The 18,545-nt window shown below is 47.5% G+C and overlaps 1 protein-coding gene across 8 annotated transcripts in view; it reads left to right on the top strand.

The window, feature by feature from the left end:
• LOC138259866 (zinc finger protein 436-like) overlaps window positions 1-18,545 on the top strand; it is a 273,943-nt gene that overhangs the window by 154,431 nt on the left and 100,967 nt on the right. For all 8 annotated transcript variants that reach the window (XM_069207809.1, XM_069207812.1, XM_069207813.1 and 5 more), the window contains one exon: window positions 16,793-16,906. In XM_069207809.1, coding sequence (XP_069063910.1) covers window positions 16,793-16,906 — 114 coding nt within the window. The remainder of the gene's footprint in view (window positions 1-16,792; window positions 16,907-18,545) is intronic.

Here is an 18,545-nt window from a genome sequence, read left to right as displayed (position 1 = left end):
ACCCTCTGGGCCGAACCTAACAGACATTGACCCCAGTGTGATGGGTTCTGAGGATATTAACCAGAGGTTGTGGCAGTCCCAGGTTATCTAGGATACACCAAAGCTTGGAGCATTTTACCCTGTCGAACGCACAGCTCAGGCCCATAAAGGCAAGGTAGATTGCCTCCTTCCTCACCACTACATATTTACCCACCAGCTGATTTAAGTTTAGGCACTGCTCCATTGTCCCACTACCCTCTCTGAACTCATACTAGGCTGAGCAGAGGACATTATTAGCCCGAGCCCAATCCTCTGTGCGGCATAGAATAATGCATCCTACAATCTTAACCTGTTGAATTGAGTAGAGATTGGGCGATAGCAACCTGGGTCCTCCCTACATCTCTTTTTGAAGGCTGGGACTATGACCGCTGACTTCTAGGAGCTTGGGATGTCAGTTTGGGTAGCGGCGTTCAAAACAATAGTCAAATGTGGAGCACAAAAACAAGTATTCCCCTTATAGAGGTCCATAGGGACCCCGTCAGACCCTTGGGCTTTATTAGAAGGGCTACCCATAATGGCCAACTTGACCTCCTCTATTGCGAAATCAATGCCCAGTGAAAATACAGGCGCTGCCTCGGCCATGGTTGAAAGGACGTCAGTGCCCAGCCAGTACACCTTCCTAAAATTCACCACCCACTTTGTGGCAGGAATACTATTCACTAATCAGGAGAGACTTGATAGGCTGGCTTCTCATTGACAGTACCCCAAAAGCCCCTAACATCCCCCTAGTGACAGGTACTCAGTAACTTCTCTAACATTTATTCCTTAAGGGCTTGCTTTCTATTTTCCACTGCTATTTTATAGGCAGCCCTAGCAGACTTAACAAGTTGTTCGACCCTGGGCTTCATCTTGAGAGCCTTATGCAATTTCTTTCTTGCCAGTCTACAGTTTCTATCAAACCACCCTCCTACGGAAGTTCTAAGGGGCCAAGCCAGGCCAGACATAATGGATATGATAGTACAGTTTAAGATCTGGAAATTGGTCAGAACCACCTCAGTTGGGGCTTTGTAGGGTAGCAAGGAATCTAAAATCATAGTCAGGCTTGTCTTAATCAAATTCTCCTTCAGCTTGGGGATCAGGACTTTACGACATCGATCCTTCGTCCCTGGTCTTTTGGGCGCAAGCCTGTCACGCTGATGGTGCTAGTGGGGGGAGCACTGGTTTACAAAACCATCTTCACTTCAATTGTATTGTGATCTGAGTATACCTCATGTAAAAGTGGCAAAGGGAATTAGAAGTAAATATATATTCAATAACAGTCCCCTTGCCCCACCCTACAAAGGTGGGCCGGCTACTGAGAGAATCTCCCGCCAACTCCATAAGGTTGCAGAGGCCAGCCTACCCCAGCATATTGATGAACAGCTTTCCTCTTGCATCAGAGCCCACATGGACCATGGCAAAGTCCCCTGGTAAAAAAGGATCAACAAAGGTAGAGGTGGCGCCCAATTTAGCATTAAAATCTCCTACCAAAATGACATTAAAGCAACCCAAGCTTGAGCCTGACCTACCCTCCAGGATAGAAAATATTTGGAAAAGGATCTTGATCTGGCAGCCCAATTCACAAACCGAGTTGTAAACATTTACTAGAAAAAAATGGAAGCATTGGAGAAAACAACCCATAGTATCTGAATCCCATTGTGGGGGAAGGGGACCTGCATAACCCTGGGATGTTTTGCATCCGTAACAGGTTAGCCAGACCGCCCCGTGGCCTATGCCCAGCGGGCGGGGTGGCCAGAACTACATAGCTTTCAAACTCTTCTACTGTGAGTCACACCTGGGTCCATGTTTCTTGTAATAAAATCACATCCAATTGGGAAATAAATGTCAGCCACTCTGGATCGAAAATCTTGTCCTTGAGACCTGCACAGTTCCATGAAAGAAATCTTAATTCCCCACCCTCTTCAATAGAATTCCTGTGGATGAGGGATCATTATATTTGGCATCCCCTGTACTAGACCCCAAAACAGTACTACTTCGTACTCAATCATTACAACCCAGGTCAGTTAGGGGGGAAAACCTATTGCCATTCAAAGTAGGTGGCAACGCTCCAACACCCAAAGCAGAAAGGGTGGGCCCTGCCACAGTTTGGGGCTGCAGGTGTCTGTAGAAAAGCCCAAAAGCAAACTTTTTGTAGCAGTATCAGGGAGGACTTGGGGTGGAAATTAATCGCTTTGCCAGGTAAGGTGTTCTACAGTTGACCACTATGCAATCACCTGCAATCTTCTTTCTCAAAGGACCCACCAAGTCCACCCTGCTTGTAAATGATATGTCACTATACTACCTGATGCCGAAATTAGCGTTGCGACACAGCAAATGGTAGACTTTATTTAAAAGCTCAGATGTAGGTTCCTGCCTGGGTACCTAAGGCAGGGCACCCCACTCAATCACAGCATATAGGCAGCATTCAGGGGTGGTCAATTGTTGGCTCTCTGAGCCTCTGCCCCCTTCAATCTGGGAATACCCCTCACCTCACATCCCACAGATGAACTGGACCAGTTGGCCCCTCCTTGGACTGATCTGAGGTGGCATACCAATACTGTCAGGTGCAATAATAATAGCTTCAGGGGCCGCTGGGTCATATTAGTGGCAATGGGAGAGTTAGCCCTAGTTGCGGGATTGGACTGGGCAACAACAGTTCATTCTCATTTTGTCTTTCTCTTAGGGGGTCACACAATGTTTGACCAAAGTTTTGAACCTGTCCGGAATAAAGTCCGAATCCAGCAGGTTCGTTTCCTGGTTGACAGGGGAATGCCTTTTGACCACAAAAGGGGGAATGCATTTTGTCCACAAAAGGACACGGGGATTCACTGGTCGCCAAGGGCTTTGTTAGGCGTTTCCTCTTGGTTGGAGGGATGAGCTCACTGTTGTTCAGTGTATCCTGGGCAAAAGGCCCTGAGACAGGTTCTCCAGAGCCAGGTGCCAAGCTTAGGGGGGTGGTCAAGTCAATGGGATCATCGAGAGTCTCTGGGACTAGTGTGACTTGCTTGTTTTGACCATTGGGCATGGGCAAATTATATCTGGTGCCCTCCAGCATCCAGGGATAAACGCCGCTCTGCACGGTCTATCTACTTTGCAATCACTCCCATGGCCCGGGTTAAAAAGAAGTCCAAGGTAGAACCTTGTGGGGAGGGGGGAGTTAGAGGGGATTTCCCTAGTCCCCTGCATGGACTGTTTGCGTTTCCCCATAATGCCCTCAACCAAGTAAAAGATGATCCTTAAAGGCAGAAAAGGGTCACTCAGCACAACAAGCCCAAAGTGTTACCAGCGAAAGAGGAGTTGCCCTGCCCAGTCTCCTCCAATCGATGACATACCAATATGGGCCCGGTCTTTGCTGGGGCACCTGCCCGGGCGCGGCTAGCCCACATTCTACACAGCAGGAGCACAGAGTTACCTTTATGCTCCTATGGGCACAGGCAAGTCGTTGGAAGCCCCTCCTGACCACGTGTGGAGCTGGGAGATGTAGTGCAGCCGTCCCCCGGTCACTGACAGCGCATCCCGTACAGTAAAAGCACGGAGTACCCTTTATGCGCCTCCGGGCACAGGCAAGTCGTTGGAAGCCCCTCCTGACCACGTGTGGAGCTGGGAGATGTAGTGCAGCCCTCCCCCGGTCACTGACTGACTTGTTACGTTTTGTACATGGACTCCTCCATGTTTTGTAGTAGTGGGGGGGATGTCTTTAATTCCCCCTATACTAATGTTGAGCAATGGTAGGGTCAATGGCGTAACTGATTGCCTAATTGTTTGATTTGTAAATAAAAGGCCTTGGGAAGTTTTCCCAGGTGTGTGGAGCAACGGAACATTTCGGTGTGGAGTGATTCTCTTTCCGGTCGTTTGTTCTTCCTGCTGCTGGGCGCTCCCGCAGCCCCTCGGACATAACACCACGCAGTAAAAGCACGGAGTATCCGTTATGCGCCTCCGGGCGCAGGCAAGTCGTTGGCAGCCCCTCTTGACAACGTGTGGAGCTGGGAGATGTAGTGCGGCCCTTCCCCGGTCACCGACAGCGTGTTCCGCGCAGCAGGAGTGTAGGCTTCCCTTTGTGTGTCTCTAGGCAAAGTTGTTGGCGGCCCCTTCTACCGAGTGTGGAGCTGGGAGATGTTAGTGTGGCCCTCCCCTGGTCACTAACAGTGTGCCCCCAATGGACTATAACAAAATAGAAAGGGTATAACTGATGTATACAGTTTGAGTAGAAAGAAGTAATACAAGGGGGAAAAGGCAAGTAGAGTTATATATTGATTAGTAGGAAATTGTGAGATGCTGAATGTATGGAAAACAACCCTAGTGAAAAGAAAAGTCTTATTGGAGAAGAAATATTGTGTGGAACCTGCAGAAAAAAAGTAAGAGGATGAAACAAAAGAATATTTACAGGCATAAAAGACAGGTGAGACACGTGAGACAGACACACTGTAGACAGAATAGAAGAAGCAAATAAATGACAGTGAATAAGGTAGAAAGAAAGAGATGCACAGTTTAGAGACATTTTTAAATAAGATGGCCATCACACCCAAAGGAAAGAGATTGCTTTGCCAAAAAAAACATAGAGCTATGCACTTACTGATTAAACTAGCATCAGGTTCTTTTGAATCAATGAATGACAGAAACTTATAAAGCACACAGCTACTCACCAGAGTGTCCCGGCGCTACCGGTAAGATGGGGAGAAAACGCACGTGCGGCTGAGGGATGACCCTTGCCGCACACATAATATCAGGCCCTTAGCCTCAGAAGCAAAAGATTTCATCCATACCATACCACCTGTTCTCGATCGGTCACAAAAGACCTCAACCGCTCTGCTGCTGTGCCGATCACCCCTATTTGCTTTAACCTCCATGCAAAGATGTCGTTGTCGACCATGTTGAAGGCAGCCGACAGGTTGAACAGTACCAAGGCAACATTAAGGCCAGAGTCCAGATTAAATCTAATGGACTCGGAGATCTCAAGAAATGCAGTCTTGGTACTCTGATGGGATGTAAACCCAGATTGAGAGTTGTGAAGTAAATTGTTGACCTCCAGAAAAGTGGTCAGCTGAATATTAACCAATCTTTCAAGGACCTGAAATAGCTGGTGAAAGAACGGGCCAATAATATGTGCCACTGACTTCAATATATATTCGGGAATCGGCTCCGATAGAGCCCCCGATTTACATTTATATTGAGAAAAAGCAGACACCACCTCGGCCACCGATGGCACCAGAAAATAAGCCAAGCTAGAACCCCTAGGTTTTCTAGTGTGGCACAATGGTTAGAGCGGCAGACCCTGAAGCAGAGTTCTGGCTCAAGACCAGGGTTCAAGTCCCGCTTCGGCAGGTCTTGGGCTCAATTCCCTTGGACCAGATAATTCTCGCCTCAGTGCCTAATCTAACTAATGAGTCCCACTCTGCAACTCTGGGCAATAGTTTGCTTAATCTCCACACTGGCCCCAACCGCACTTGGATGCCTGGCTTCACCCTGGGGGTGCCCAGGAGTGGGCACCTCACAGGGAAAAGCCAGGAGGGGGTCCATAGCGGTATGAGTACAGCGCCTTGAGACCCTAACGGGTGAGTAGGGCGCTATACAAGTGCAAAGTTTTAACCCCCCCTAAACATCTATAACCACATCGGACAGTAGGAGGGAACCAGAGATATTCACCTGTATCTTACACACCTTAGCCTCAAAAGAATCACTGAGGCGAGCACAAAGAGTCTGACTGGGTTCAAGTGCCGGAGAAGAATTTTAAAGATCTCTTTGCTATCCAATGCACTGAACATAATAAGTGCTTTGTGCTTTCCTGATATTCTTATGATAGACCCCTAGAGCCTTTTTTATAAATGATTTTGTCCTCTTCCAAATATTGCCTGTGCGAAAGTCGTTCCAACTTCTTGCAGGCCACCCTGTCCTGGGCCATCCCTGCCGAGAACCAGTGGGTCGGGCGGGTCTTAACTGCTTTCCTTATCCTCCTGTTTAGGGCTACCACATCAGCTGCTTTTTCCAACCAACTCTTCATGGCCAGATTCTGGGGCATGAACAAGAGGGAGAGCAAGGTTAAATGAAGTAGTATTAGTTTATTTGATTATTTACATGAAAATGCATCGTCACGTAAAAGCGCATATAAATACTTTGTTGTAAATGTATTTCTTTTATTTTTTTTAAAAACATCAACAAAAGCGTAAAAAACAGCAATACATTATAAAATGTAATCCACGAGGAGTTTCAGACCTGCGTAATCGTGTGGGGTAACTTATTCCTAATATGCCAGGCAAAGAGCAGGTACCTTGATACAGAGAACACAACACTTTCCGTATTCTCTGATCTTAAAATATGCATAGCTTCTACGAGTTGAGTATTAGATATCAACCAACATGCTGGGACTATCCACCTTCTTCTGGACTTCACATACACACGTAAAAAAAAACATAAACTGCTGTACTGATTCAGGACTGAGGCTACACACTGGGCAAATCGAGGATGAAGTACACTGCGTCCATTTACTTTTTCTTAAACTCACAGGCAAATGTCCATACCTGAACTTTAAATAAAGTGCACATGCAAACAGTGTTTCTATGTGATCCATAAATTACTCCAATGTGAAAGTACATTGAGGGGATCATTACAACATTGGCGGTAAAAGCTGCTTACCGCCGTGCAGAAGACTGCCAAAACACCGGCGCGGCCGCGGAATTCCGCCACAGCTATTATGACCCACATCTCGGAATCCGCCGAAATTCAGACACTAACACAAGTCCGCCACACCAAAGGTCAGTGATAAACTGATGAAAACAATTCCTCCACCGTCACGCCAACAGAAACACCCCCATGCTATCACGACCCACGAATCCCTTGGGGCGGTCTTTCAATCGCGGTATTCCATTGGCGGTACACACTGCTGTGCTCTAAATACACACACATCTCCAAAACACCGCCACATTGGACAATTCAAAATACACACACCTGATACACATACAAACACCACTCCCACAAACCCAATTCAATATAAAACACACATCACCCACAAACCCCTACGACCAGAAATTTTGAGGAAGCCGAGAGACAGAGAGCACAGCAATTGAGAACCCCACCACACAGAGGCACACAACACCATCACCCATACAACATTCCATGCACAAAACCCCACACACCACTACACATCACCACACACATCAACACTTACACCACCCCACACATCACCCACACCACCCCATGTCACGCCAAAGACACCCCCGGTTTTCCGAGGAGGAGCTCAGGGTCATGGTGGAGGAAATCCTACGGGTAGAGCCACAGCTATTTGGCTCACAGGTGCAGCACACCTCCATAGCCAGGAAGATGGAGCTATGGCGCAGAATCGTGGACAGGGTCAACGCTGTGGGACAGCATCCAAGAAATCGGGAGGACATCAGGAAGAGGTGGAACGACCTACGGGGGAAGGTGCGTTCCGTGGTCTCCATGCACAATATCGCGGTACAGTGGACTGGCGGCGGACCCCCACCTCCTCCCCCACAACTAACAACATGGGAGGAGCAAGTCTTGACTATCATGCATCCAGAGGGACACAGAGGAGTCGGTGGAGGAATGGACACTGGGAAGTCAAATCTTAACTATCATATCCCCCACCCTACCTGCATGCTATCACACACCCCCACCCTCACCCCCTCCCCTATCACTCCAACTCCTCACTAATGTCCTAATAACACAAACCACTCATCCCAACACCAAGCCCTGCATGACACAACTAAGCATGGTCACCCCTCACCAAAGCATGCTCACTGCACATCCCCATAACAACCCCCTAACCATCATCACACAAACCCACACACAGGAATGCTTGCACTGGGGTACACGCACACCCACCCATTGCACACCATTACACACACAGATGCAATAATCATGCTCTAATATCCCTGCAGGACCACTACGGAACGCCACCACACAGGATGGTCCAGACATCTCCACTCCACCCACAGAAGAGGCCCACAGTGACGACAGCAGCTCTGCCCTACTGGATCCTGATGACCAGCCCGGACCATCGTGGGCCTCGGGACAGTCGGTTCCCCTTGCACAGGCACAGCCCAACCCTGACCTTCCACCCTCGTAACACCAGCACAGCACCCACCCAGCGGGCCCATACCTCCGTACCCAGGACAGGTCGATCAGCGGTGTGTCTACCACTACAGGGAACCCAGGATAACCCACCACCCCAACAACAACAGGGACCTGGGGGCAGTGGTAGTGGGCACACAGTCCAGGGGACGGAGGCACAGGAACACAGGGGAACTGGGAGGGCTGCTGTGCGACGGGGCGGACAGGCCAAGGGAACCTACTGTCCATGAGGCCCTCTCCTTCATCATGGGAGCATATCACCACTCCCAGGAGACGATGGCAATGGTCCTCGACAAGTTTCAGGAGACCCAGCGTCTGCAGGAGGAGCAGTATTTGGGGTTCAGGGAGGAGCTCAGAACCATCAGCTCCACCCTGGGCACCATCGTAGGGGTGCTGAAGGACATACAGCAGACCATGAGGGACACCGTGGCACTCCAAGGGGCCCCTGACACTAGCCTGGACGATGAACTGCCCACCACCTCCGCCGGCGCTAGTGGACAGGACGCCCGCCACAGGACCACCACACCAGCACCCCACCCCTTGCAGACGGACAACCACCCCGCAAGCGGTCCCTGAGATCCAGGAACAGGACAGAGCAAGATGGCAAGACCCCCGCCAGGAAATGAGACCACCCTGATTGTCCTCCCACTGTCCCACTTTGTTACCCTGTCCATACTTAAACTGCCCCAGCTCCACTTCCTATGCCCATATGGACAGTGCACCAGTGTGACCAATAGACTGGACTCTGCCATGGACATTCCTCCACCATCCCCCATCACCATTTTACAACCCCCCTCCATTTTTGAGCACTTAAATAAACACCCTTGAAGCACAAAACAATCTGGAGTCAGTCTGTGATTTGTTAAATTTGTATTATCAAAGACAGTGTCAAAATGCGTTCTCAATTGTAAAGCCAACATACCTATGTCACACATCACAAGTCCATGAAGGATGCAAGCAGATGACACACGTTGGTAACCACACCTGTGAAACCGTAATGGAAAGGTACAACTCAGTTACCAAATACTGCTACTAAATGACAGACAGGATAGAGGTAGAAGTGTGAAAGTGAATGTAATAGTAAAATAAAATGTTCTCACCTGTGTGTCACTGGAAATATTGCTGTATGACTGACTCCCTGTTGTCTATGTCTTCTTCCTCAGCTTCCTCCTCATCACTGTCCACAGGCTCCACAGCTGCCACAACACCGCCATCTGGACCATCCTCCTGCAGAAAAGGCACCTGGCGTCGCAAAGCAAGATTGTGAAGCATCGAGCAGGCGATGATGATCTGGTACACCTTCTTCGGTGAGTAGAATAGGGAACCACCTGTGGTTGGTGGGGGTGGGGGTGTTGCGTGTGTGTGTCCCTGACTTTTGCCTCCCCCCTCCCCTATGTCGTAGGTGCAGTACTCACTGTTGTCTTCGGTGCCGCCGTTGCTGGTGTTCGTAGACGAGCAGGGAGTATTTGTAGTTCCGGCTCCATGGTGGCATCCTTCCTCGTGGAGTGTGTTAAGGTGAGCGTTTTCCCATTGCAAAAGCTGTGTCCGCCGTGTTTTTATCCACGGTGAATCCGCCCCGGAAAAGGTGGCGGATTGGCGGGTTGTGATACTGTGGGCGGTACATTGTCTTCTGCCTGTCTGTTGGCGGTGACCGCTGCGCTGCTTGTCTGTACCGCCGTGGCGGGCGGAGTGTTAAAGTGGCTGTCTATGTTGGCGGTTTCCGCCACGGTCATAATTCCCTTTATTTGTCCGCCGGCCTGTTTGCGGTATTACCGCACCTGTAACACCGTCCGCCAGGGTTGTAATGACCACCTTAGTATCCAAGGACCGCTCAGTTAAAGTGCCTAGTGCTAGAGATTTAGAAAGAGTGACTTTGATGTAGTCCCAAAACCTCCCCTTTAGCAAAAGTACTTTATCTTTAGTCATGGTCTCTGGTTCCACCCACAATTCCCTTAGATCTAGTCTATACAACCATTGTTTGATCTTCTTAAACCAGGGGCTATGACCTGCCGTCTTATCTAGTGTCTGTATCTCAGTGGCAGCTTCTTTAACGGGAATCTGTGTCTTGCCTGTCCATAGCCTCACCTAGGACACTAGGCTTTTTAAGACAGCAATATGGGTAATAGTTCTCAATCCAAGGTCAAGGGATATGGGCAACAACGTTGTGTTTAGTGGTGCCCTTGATGTGGTCCCAAAACCTCCCCTTTAGCAAAAGTACTGTATCTTTTGTAATGGTCTCCTGTTCCTCCCACAATTCCTTCAGATCTAGTCTAAACAACCATTGTTTGATCTTCTTAAACCAGGGGATACACTCTGCTCCCTTATCTAGTATCTGTTCCTCAGCGACAGCTTCTTTAACAGGAATCTGTGTCTTGCCCGTCCATAGCCGCACCCAGAACACTAAGATTTTTACGACAGCAATATGGCTAGTACATCTCAACCCAAGGTCAAGGCATACCGGGACCAACATTGTGTTTAGTAGTAGGTTAAGTATAGATCTTATAAATGTATTCTCAGCCATCTCCAATCCCTTAGTCTGTTCCAAACCCCACAATGCGGCCCCATATAGGGCTGCACCTATCCTCAATAAATTTAAAGTGCGGGGAAATGAGGCAGAATACAGATCAGCTTAATTTTTTAACAATCCCCACCTCTATGTGTTGCAGTGACATTTGACTTTTTTCAATCTGGGCAGACCATGACAGATTACTAGACAACCTAACCCCTAAGTAATCGAAAACCTTAACTTACTCTCAAATCTTTATTCCCACCTTCAGCTTCCCCTTAAATGAACGATGGGGCAGAGAAGTCATGAATTTAGTTTTCAGGCAGTTGATCTCCAGGCCAAATTTATCACAAACATTAGTGAACCTATTTAATATGTTCTACATGCCCATTGGTGTTTTTGAAATCAACAGCGTATCATCATCAACAAGAAGTGCTGGTATTAGTTGGCCACTTAATTTAGGAGGGACACTTACGCAGTCACAAAGTGCATCAATTATCTTATTCATGTATATGGTGAACAGTGTGGGGCCAGAACGCAACCTTGAAAAACCCTTCTAGAAACAGTAATTTTACTAGTGAGGGCATCACCCATACCCAACCCAACTTGTGCATAGTTGCTTTGATGCAGGCGGACCATAAATTGCAACAGACCTGTGGACATCACAGCATCCCTCAGAGCAACCCACAATTTGTCCTGCATATTTGAATTGAAGGCAGATTTAAGTTCCACAAACACAACATAAAGTTGCCCCTTCCCTAACATAGCAGCCTTCCAAACGATCAACAAAAAGAAAAACACCTGATCTAAGGTGCCGGAATATGCCCTAAAGCCAGCTTGCAGGTGTGATAATACCCTGTTGTCCTCAATCCAAATTTGCATCTGTGTCAAAATTAGTTTTCAAAAACTTTCTGTGCAGAATCTATCAGGCTGATTGGCCTGTAGTTTATAGGGTCCCCTTTGTTGTATGTCTTATAAATTGGCATTTCTCCACCACAGGCAATATCATTAAAACACTTTGTTAAGTATATAACCCCAAATAATCAGCCCTGAACAGTAGAGGTCTCCCGGAATTCTATTGAGCCCTGGTGCTTTGCCCCTTTTTATGCTGTCAGTAGCAACTATTGTTTCAGCCAGCGTAAAGCTATTGATTTCCCTTCCCTCTAAATCTAGGGGCTTATACTGTTCTTCCCTCTCGGTGTCAGATCCCAATTCCCTTCCCCCCCCCAAACTGCCCCCCTGAGTACAGTTTGGAGAAATGCTATTCCCATACATCAGGTTGTATAAAAAAAAGTCCTCATTCTTGAGAGTGTACGATGTCCCGTTGGACAACTAATGCCAAAATAACTGGCTCTCTTTCATTTTTGACGCACTAATTCACACCAGCTATCTTTCTTCCAACATTTTCTGTTGTGCAACTGTGTTCTAATGTAAGATCTCCTTCCCTCTGGTATGGCAATACTATTACCATTCTTCACAGCAGTAACCAAGGCTGATCTTGCCAACATAGTTTTCATGTATAATGGGACATCTTTCCACCTAGCTGGGACATTCTGACATTGTCTACAAAAATGATGGATGTAAGTAAGTTAGTGAATCTGTCCATGATAGTCAAGTTATCTGGCTGAATGTTCTTGAGCGCAATTAGAGTCAAAGTGACCTTCTCATAAATACTGACTAGCAACTCCCTATCAGTTTTTACAAAAATGCCATTTTTGTCGTCCTATTATTATTTGAGTAAACTGTAGGGACATCTGGTACACCACAGCAATTAGTCAAATAGAGGATGTCGGCCAATTCCAAAACCAGTGCATTATGATTGCTATGAGATCTATCTGTGATTTTCATTTCATGTACCTTAGGCCACAGGTCCAGATCAACCATAATATATTCTATCCTAGACAGAGGTGCTCATTTCAACATTGGCGGTCTTTTGCGAAGACCTCTGTCCAAGCGGGCGCCAAAAGACTGACAGTATTGGGGGTCCAAAGACCGCCTTATTGCAAGTCACCTACGGATTTCCGCTCATAAACAGGCAGAAATCCGATACCGTCGGCCTGACAGACGGCATGTGAGAGGTGGTTCCCCTGCCAGCACCACCACGCCGCAAGGACTCTGCCCGCCATATTACGAGCAGTAATATGGCACGGTAGTCCTTGCACGGTGGGGCGGCACTGGTGGTGAAACTGCCGACATCCACCCCCTCTCGGATAACTATGGGCTGCTGTGCGGCCCAGACAGGTGGACTGGTCGAAGGGGAGGGGTAGGTGCATGTGTGTAGTGTGTGCGTGTATGTGTGTGAGCATGTGTGTGTGTTGGAATGGGTGTGTGTGCATGTGTGTCTGACTGCGTGTGTGGATAGGGAGTGTGTGTGTGTGCATGTGTGGGGAGGGTGGTGGTGCGTATGTATGCAGAGGGGGGTGTATGAATGCAGTGGGCAGGTACGTATGTATGAATGCGGTCGGGTGGTGTTGTGTGGGTCTACATGTGTGTGGACGTGTGGGGGTGCATATGCCAGCGATAGGGATGGGGATTCCTGACGCCGGGTACGTTACCACTGGTGTTTTTGTGGTGGGGCAACCGCCATGAAAAGCCTGATGGTTTGCTGCCTCGTAATACCGCTAGCCCAGAGGTGCTCACCGCCGGCCACGCTGTTGGACCGCACCGTCGGGAATGGAGGCGGTGTGGTGATTTAGCTTCAGCCAAACTTGTAATACAGCAGTCTTTACTGTCGGGACCGCAGTGGTAAAACCGCCACTGCAAGTGTGGTGGTCTTAAGAAAGCCACTGTCATAATGAGGGTGTGAGTGTTTGCCATTTTAAAAGTAAAGGATGCTTCTGGATCTGAGGTAGTCCGCCCATTGCAAGTACAAAAACCATTGTCTAGAATGAGAGACATAACTTGCTGGGCAACCTTCGAGCATCTCCTGAGGGGAGGAATCCGCAATTTCTGTATGCCCCTAGCTGCTTCTTCTTCTTGAACAAGACCTTGTACATAATCTGACGGCTCATAAGAGGCATTACAGTCTCCTGATAAGATGAGATAATGCCCTCTATTCATATCATCCAAGAAGTTAGTCAAGGTTGAGACTGTGACGGAGTCCTGATTCAGACTATTAAAACGATTGTAAATATTTATCAGCCTTATTGCAGAGTTCCCTCTCAATTGTTCAAAATGAATTCTCAAAATATCAACAGAATCTATGTTTAACCTCTGAATTTTACAGGCCGAGGATATCTTTACCCAGATGAGCAGACCTCCTGCTGGGCAACCTGCTGTCGACGGTCTAGCCTTGACACTGAAATTTGTGAAACCCACCCTAAAAATCAGCTGGGTTGTGCAAGTTTTTTTAAAATAAACATATATGACACCCGTCTATGAATTTGCCCCATTCTGGATCATTCAGTTTGGGCTTCAATCCAGCAACATTCCATGAGATCACTTTAGAATATTGATCAGCTACCTTAACCTGCGGGTATCCCTAAGTCGATGAACTATGCCCTGCATTAAGGGTCCTTCTGCAGCCTTGTTCCCATCCAATCTACAGCTACCTTTTGGACATGGTAAGGGCTGGGGTAGATTTTCTAATTGGGTAATTACACCATCTTTTCTATATTTGTCCCCGCTAAATATACATTTGTGAGGATCTGCTTCTGCCAGTACATGACAGTAGTACCCATCGGGGGTCAGTCTATACTGTTAAGGTTCGTGAGTGTCTGGAACCTATTACAAATAGCAATTGTGGATTTCAGTGGTTCCCTGAACCTATTTGGAGCAGGGCGACCTACAGGTAGAGCTAATGTATATGGGGGATGAGATATTTGTAAAAATACCCAAAGGGAACAATACCTGCACCGTGTCCTACACCCTCCCAATAAAGATTAGTACCATAGTTAAACAGGCATTCTTCGAGGTTAGGATATCTTCAGTTCACCACAATACAGTTGCCATTTGTGTGTTTGGGTGATGGGCCTACCCAACCAACCCTGCTGACAAACAAAATATCCTGAAAATTAATATTCCTAAAATCAGTATTTCATGTTAACCAATGACAGACTTTGTTCTTCATCTGGCTTGCCAACTCCTCAACATTATTACTAAATCAGGGAACATTAGTTTAAATGGCCACATAGGGGAAGTGTTCGGAGGGAAGATCTAATGTAACCTGAATTGGGTAAGCTTGTGATAATTTAGAGGTTGCAGGCAGATCTCCTGATGCAGAAAGGGAACTCCTTGTGGTGCCTTTGTGCTGGTGCCATTCCTGCTAGAAACCAGATATAACGTTATACCCATTCAGTACACCCTTGTTTTGAGCCTCACTTGTCCCGATGTCTGGACCCCTTTTATTAATGGAAGGAGAAATAGTGTTATAGGGGTGGCCACCCAGAGAGCCACCCTTTTCAGTACAATCATTCCTTGCCATATCCTGATTGGTAACGCCCGGGTCTTCTGGGCTCGCTAATGAATTCTGAAGCAATAACACAGCATCTTCCAGTCTGCTAAGTCTAAGCAGTATTGGAGCAAGACTTGATTTTAACATGATCTCAAATTTACTAAGTATGGAGTCCAAGTTCAAATCCGGTTTCATTGCAAGACAAACAACTTCAAGGATGGGAGTCTTGGTTGCATTTAGCAACAAAGGCGACATGGGCAAATCAACCGAAGCACTCTGAGCATTTGCAGCTTTATTTGTTCTGGATCTCTGAGCCTTTTTTGTCCTGTGTGTTTGTTTTTCTTCTTCCTCTTTGACAGGATTCCATCTCCGCTAGTGATTAAAGAATGAGGCAAACACTTGTAGGCCTGCAAGTTTTGATAAGCCACCTCAGCTATTGGGCCCCTTTGAATATGAAGGGTCTCTAGATCACTAAGGGGTTCACTGGGCAGGGAGATAGACTCTCCCAACTCTATTGATAAGCGGCTTTCCGCCAATGTGATCTCGTTGTCAATAACCCTGACAGCGCACACCAAAAAAGAATCCAAAGTGGTGCCATGTGGCCTCTTAGGAGAGGCTTCCCTGTCCCCCAGAAGCTTCCATTTCATCATGCCCACTGAATTAACTGTACAGTTCCTGTTTAGGCCCTCAGCAATAAGCACTCACCGATTACTAGTTGCAGAAAAAAGCAAAGCCAAAGGGGGTGGCCAGCCCAGCCACTTCAGGCTGCAGACGGGCCTGCTCTTTGCCCGGTCTTTGCCTGGGCATGCGCCCAGACGCGTCCTGCGCGTCTCCTGTTCAGCGGTGAAGAGAAGTGATTTTTATGCTCTGCAAGGCCCCTTCTCCCTTGAGTCAAGATGGTGCAGCAGGGTTTGCTGGGGGACGTAGTCCCACTCAGCAGGTCAGGGAGAGTGTCCAAAGCAAAGTCAGTGCTTCGCATGCTGTGGTGAAGAGAAGCGCTTTTCAGTCGCTGCAAAGCCCCTCCTCCCTCGAGTCAAGATGGTGCAGCAGGGCTAGCTGGAGAACGTAGTCCCACCCCAGCTGGTCAGGGTGAGTGTCCAAAGCAAAGTCAGCGCATCCTGTGCTGTGATGAAGAGAAGCACTTTTCAAGCCCTGCGAGGCCCCTCCTTCTTCGAGTCAAGGTGGTGCAGCAGGGCTTGCTGGGGGACGTAGTTCCACCCCAGCAAGTCAGGGAGAGTGTCCAAACCAAAGTCAGCACAGGTTAAATGAAGTAAATTTAGGTAGTGGTGAGAGGCAGACACAATTGGAGAGAGTTTGAACTAAGATGGAATGTGCCCAATCAATAAACTATTTTGTATTTTAACATGATGACAGTAGTATGTTAATACCATTAAAAAGTCACTGAAAATGACATTGTAATGCAGGAATAATGCTTCTAAAAAATGCCATTGACTGTAGTTCCCAGCATCCCTATTTCATGTTTGCAAATGCTAGGGTCAGTGGGAGGCTGCACGCCAGAAATGTATGCCATAAATATATTCACATGAAGCATACTTAGATGGAACTGTATGAATGCAATTGTATGTGTTCAATATTTGGATGTGTTATATGCTAGCAGGATAAAGTCTGGCTGAGAGTCTTTCATTTTTCAACATGTGTTTAGAGGAAATGACTAACTTCTAAAACCTGTAGCATAAAGCTTTAAAATGGAATTGCAAATTTGAAAGACCCGGAAAATTATTTTTTATTGAGAGCATGAATTATACACTTATGTCTCCCTATCTTAGATGATACAATGGCTGAACTAGATGTGTGTTTTATTACAAAGAATGAAGAACCCCTCTACCAGAACAATCCACAGCATTCAGAAGTAAGGGGGAGAAAGGATTATCTCAGAACAGGTGAAGGCATGCAATTATGTCTAAAATCTGCTTAAATCTAACCTCCAATGTAATAGCTACTATAGAATTATAATGTACACAATTCTGTATATGCTCAGATGATAAAACAAAACTCAGCTTTCTGCTGAGTGGCAGCCATTTGAGACACTGGTTCTTCCCTTGTGGACCATCTTCAGAGTCCCTATGATGGATGGAAACAACCTTAGGAAAATGAGCCACTGAATGTGATTGTAACATTTAAAAAGAACAAATGCACACGCTCACCGAGGTGACATAATCGGCTCCCTTCTTTACTGTAGAAACGGAACTCTTGGAAACAGTAAGCTGTCCCTTGAGCTCTTCGTTGGAGGAATAGTTGAGTATGCCTTGATGAATACCTTGGTCCCAAATGGGCCTTAGCTGTGATTTTTCATCATGTGACTAAGGAGGGATCAATAAAACTGACCAATATTCAACCCCTACACATTTTTTACACTTTTAGTTTTTGGTCACTGAGGATGTTTCAAAACAAACAGTTAGGCATACTCAACTACTTCTCCAAACTAACAAGCTCCACGAAGCGCTCTTTCATAGGTAATAATTCTGTTTCCATGGTGAAGGAGGGGCCCTTCGGTGAAACATGCAACCTCTGTAAAGATCTTTATCCATTTTTTGCAGCAATTCTTTATTGATTTATAGCAACTTACAGTATCATATTGCAGTATAGAGACTTTGAGGAGTAAATGAAAAGTTGGGGGGAATGGCATTGAAGGGTAACATAGGGTCTCCTGTAGACTGTCCAATGTGTACGAGTGTGATCCTGGGGGGCTGGGGTTGCTGGACAAAGAAGACATAGGCCCTCATTACGAACATGGTGGTTCAGACCGCCATGCCGGCCGTGGCGGAAAATACCGCCACCGGCATGGCGGTCTGAACCGCCATATTCTGAACAATTTAGGGCCGCCACATGTGGCCCTCTGCCACGCCAGGCTACCGCCAACCAGGGAAAAGCTGGCAGAAGGGGTGCTCCGGGGCACCCCTGTGGGCCACTGCACTGCCCATGCACTTGGCATGGGCAGTGCAAGGGCCCCGTGCAGTGCCTGCCGCGCAGCTCACTGCCTGATTTACAGGCAGTGATCTGCGCCACGGGTGCTGTTGCACCCGCCGCACAGCGGCATTGACGACGGCTCCATGTGGAGCCGTCGGCAATGTCCCAGCCTTGCATTCTGCGGGGCAGGCAGGCAGAAACACTGTTTCCGCCCGCCAGCCCAACAGAAAGTATATTATTCGGCTGGCGGGATCTGAAGGGGGCTGGCGGTCTGTGATAAGACCACCAGCATGAACACGGCGGTGTTTCCCACCGTGTTCATAATGACCCCCATAGTGTGGCTTAAGAGGGCCAGTTGAGGGTCTAGGGAGATGCTGAAAGGTTGAAAGGTCAGTTTGACTGTGAAAGTTCTCTGTGCCACGAAGGAAAGGGGCCCAGGTTTGTAGACTGTGAATAACCCGTTTGTGTGAGGCAGTTTGATATATTGCTTTGAGCTATTTATCATGGGTGGGGGGCAGTGTAGGAAAGTACCATCTTTCTTGCCATGTTACCCCCATTGTTACCTGTATGTCAGTATGTTTTTCCTGTCTCACTGGGATCCTGCTGGTCAGG

The sequence above is a fragment of the Pleurodeles waltl genome, chromosome 9 (genome assembly GCF_031143425.1).
Source record: "Pleurodeles waltl isolate 20211129_DDA chromosome 9, aPleWal1.hap1.20221129, whole genome shotgun sequence".
Classification (NCBI taxonomy): Eukaryota; Metazoa; Chordata; class Amphibia; order Caudata; family Salamandridae; genus Pleurodeles; species Pleurodeles waltl.
Note: the sequence above shows the minus strand (reverse complement) of the source record. Positions and strands in the feature narration are given on the sequence as shown.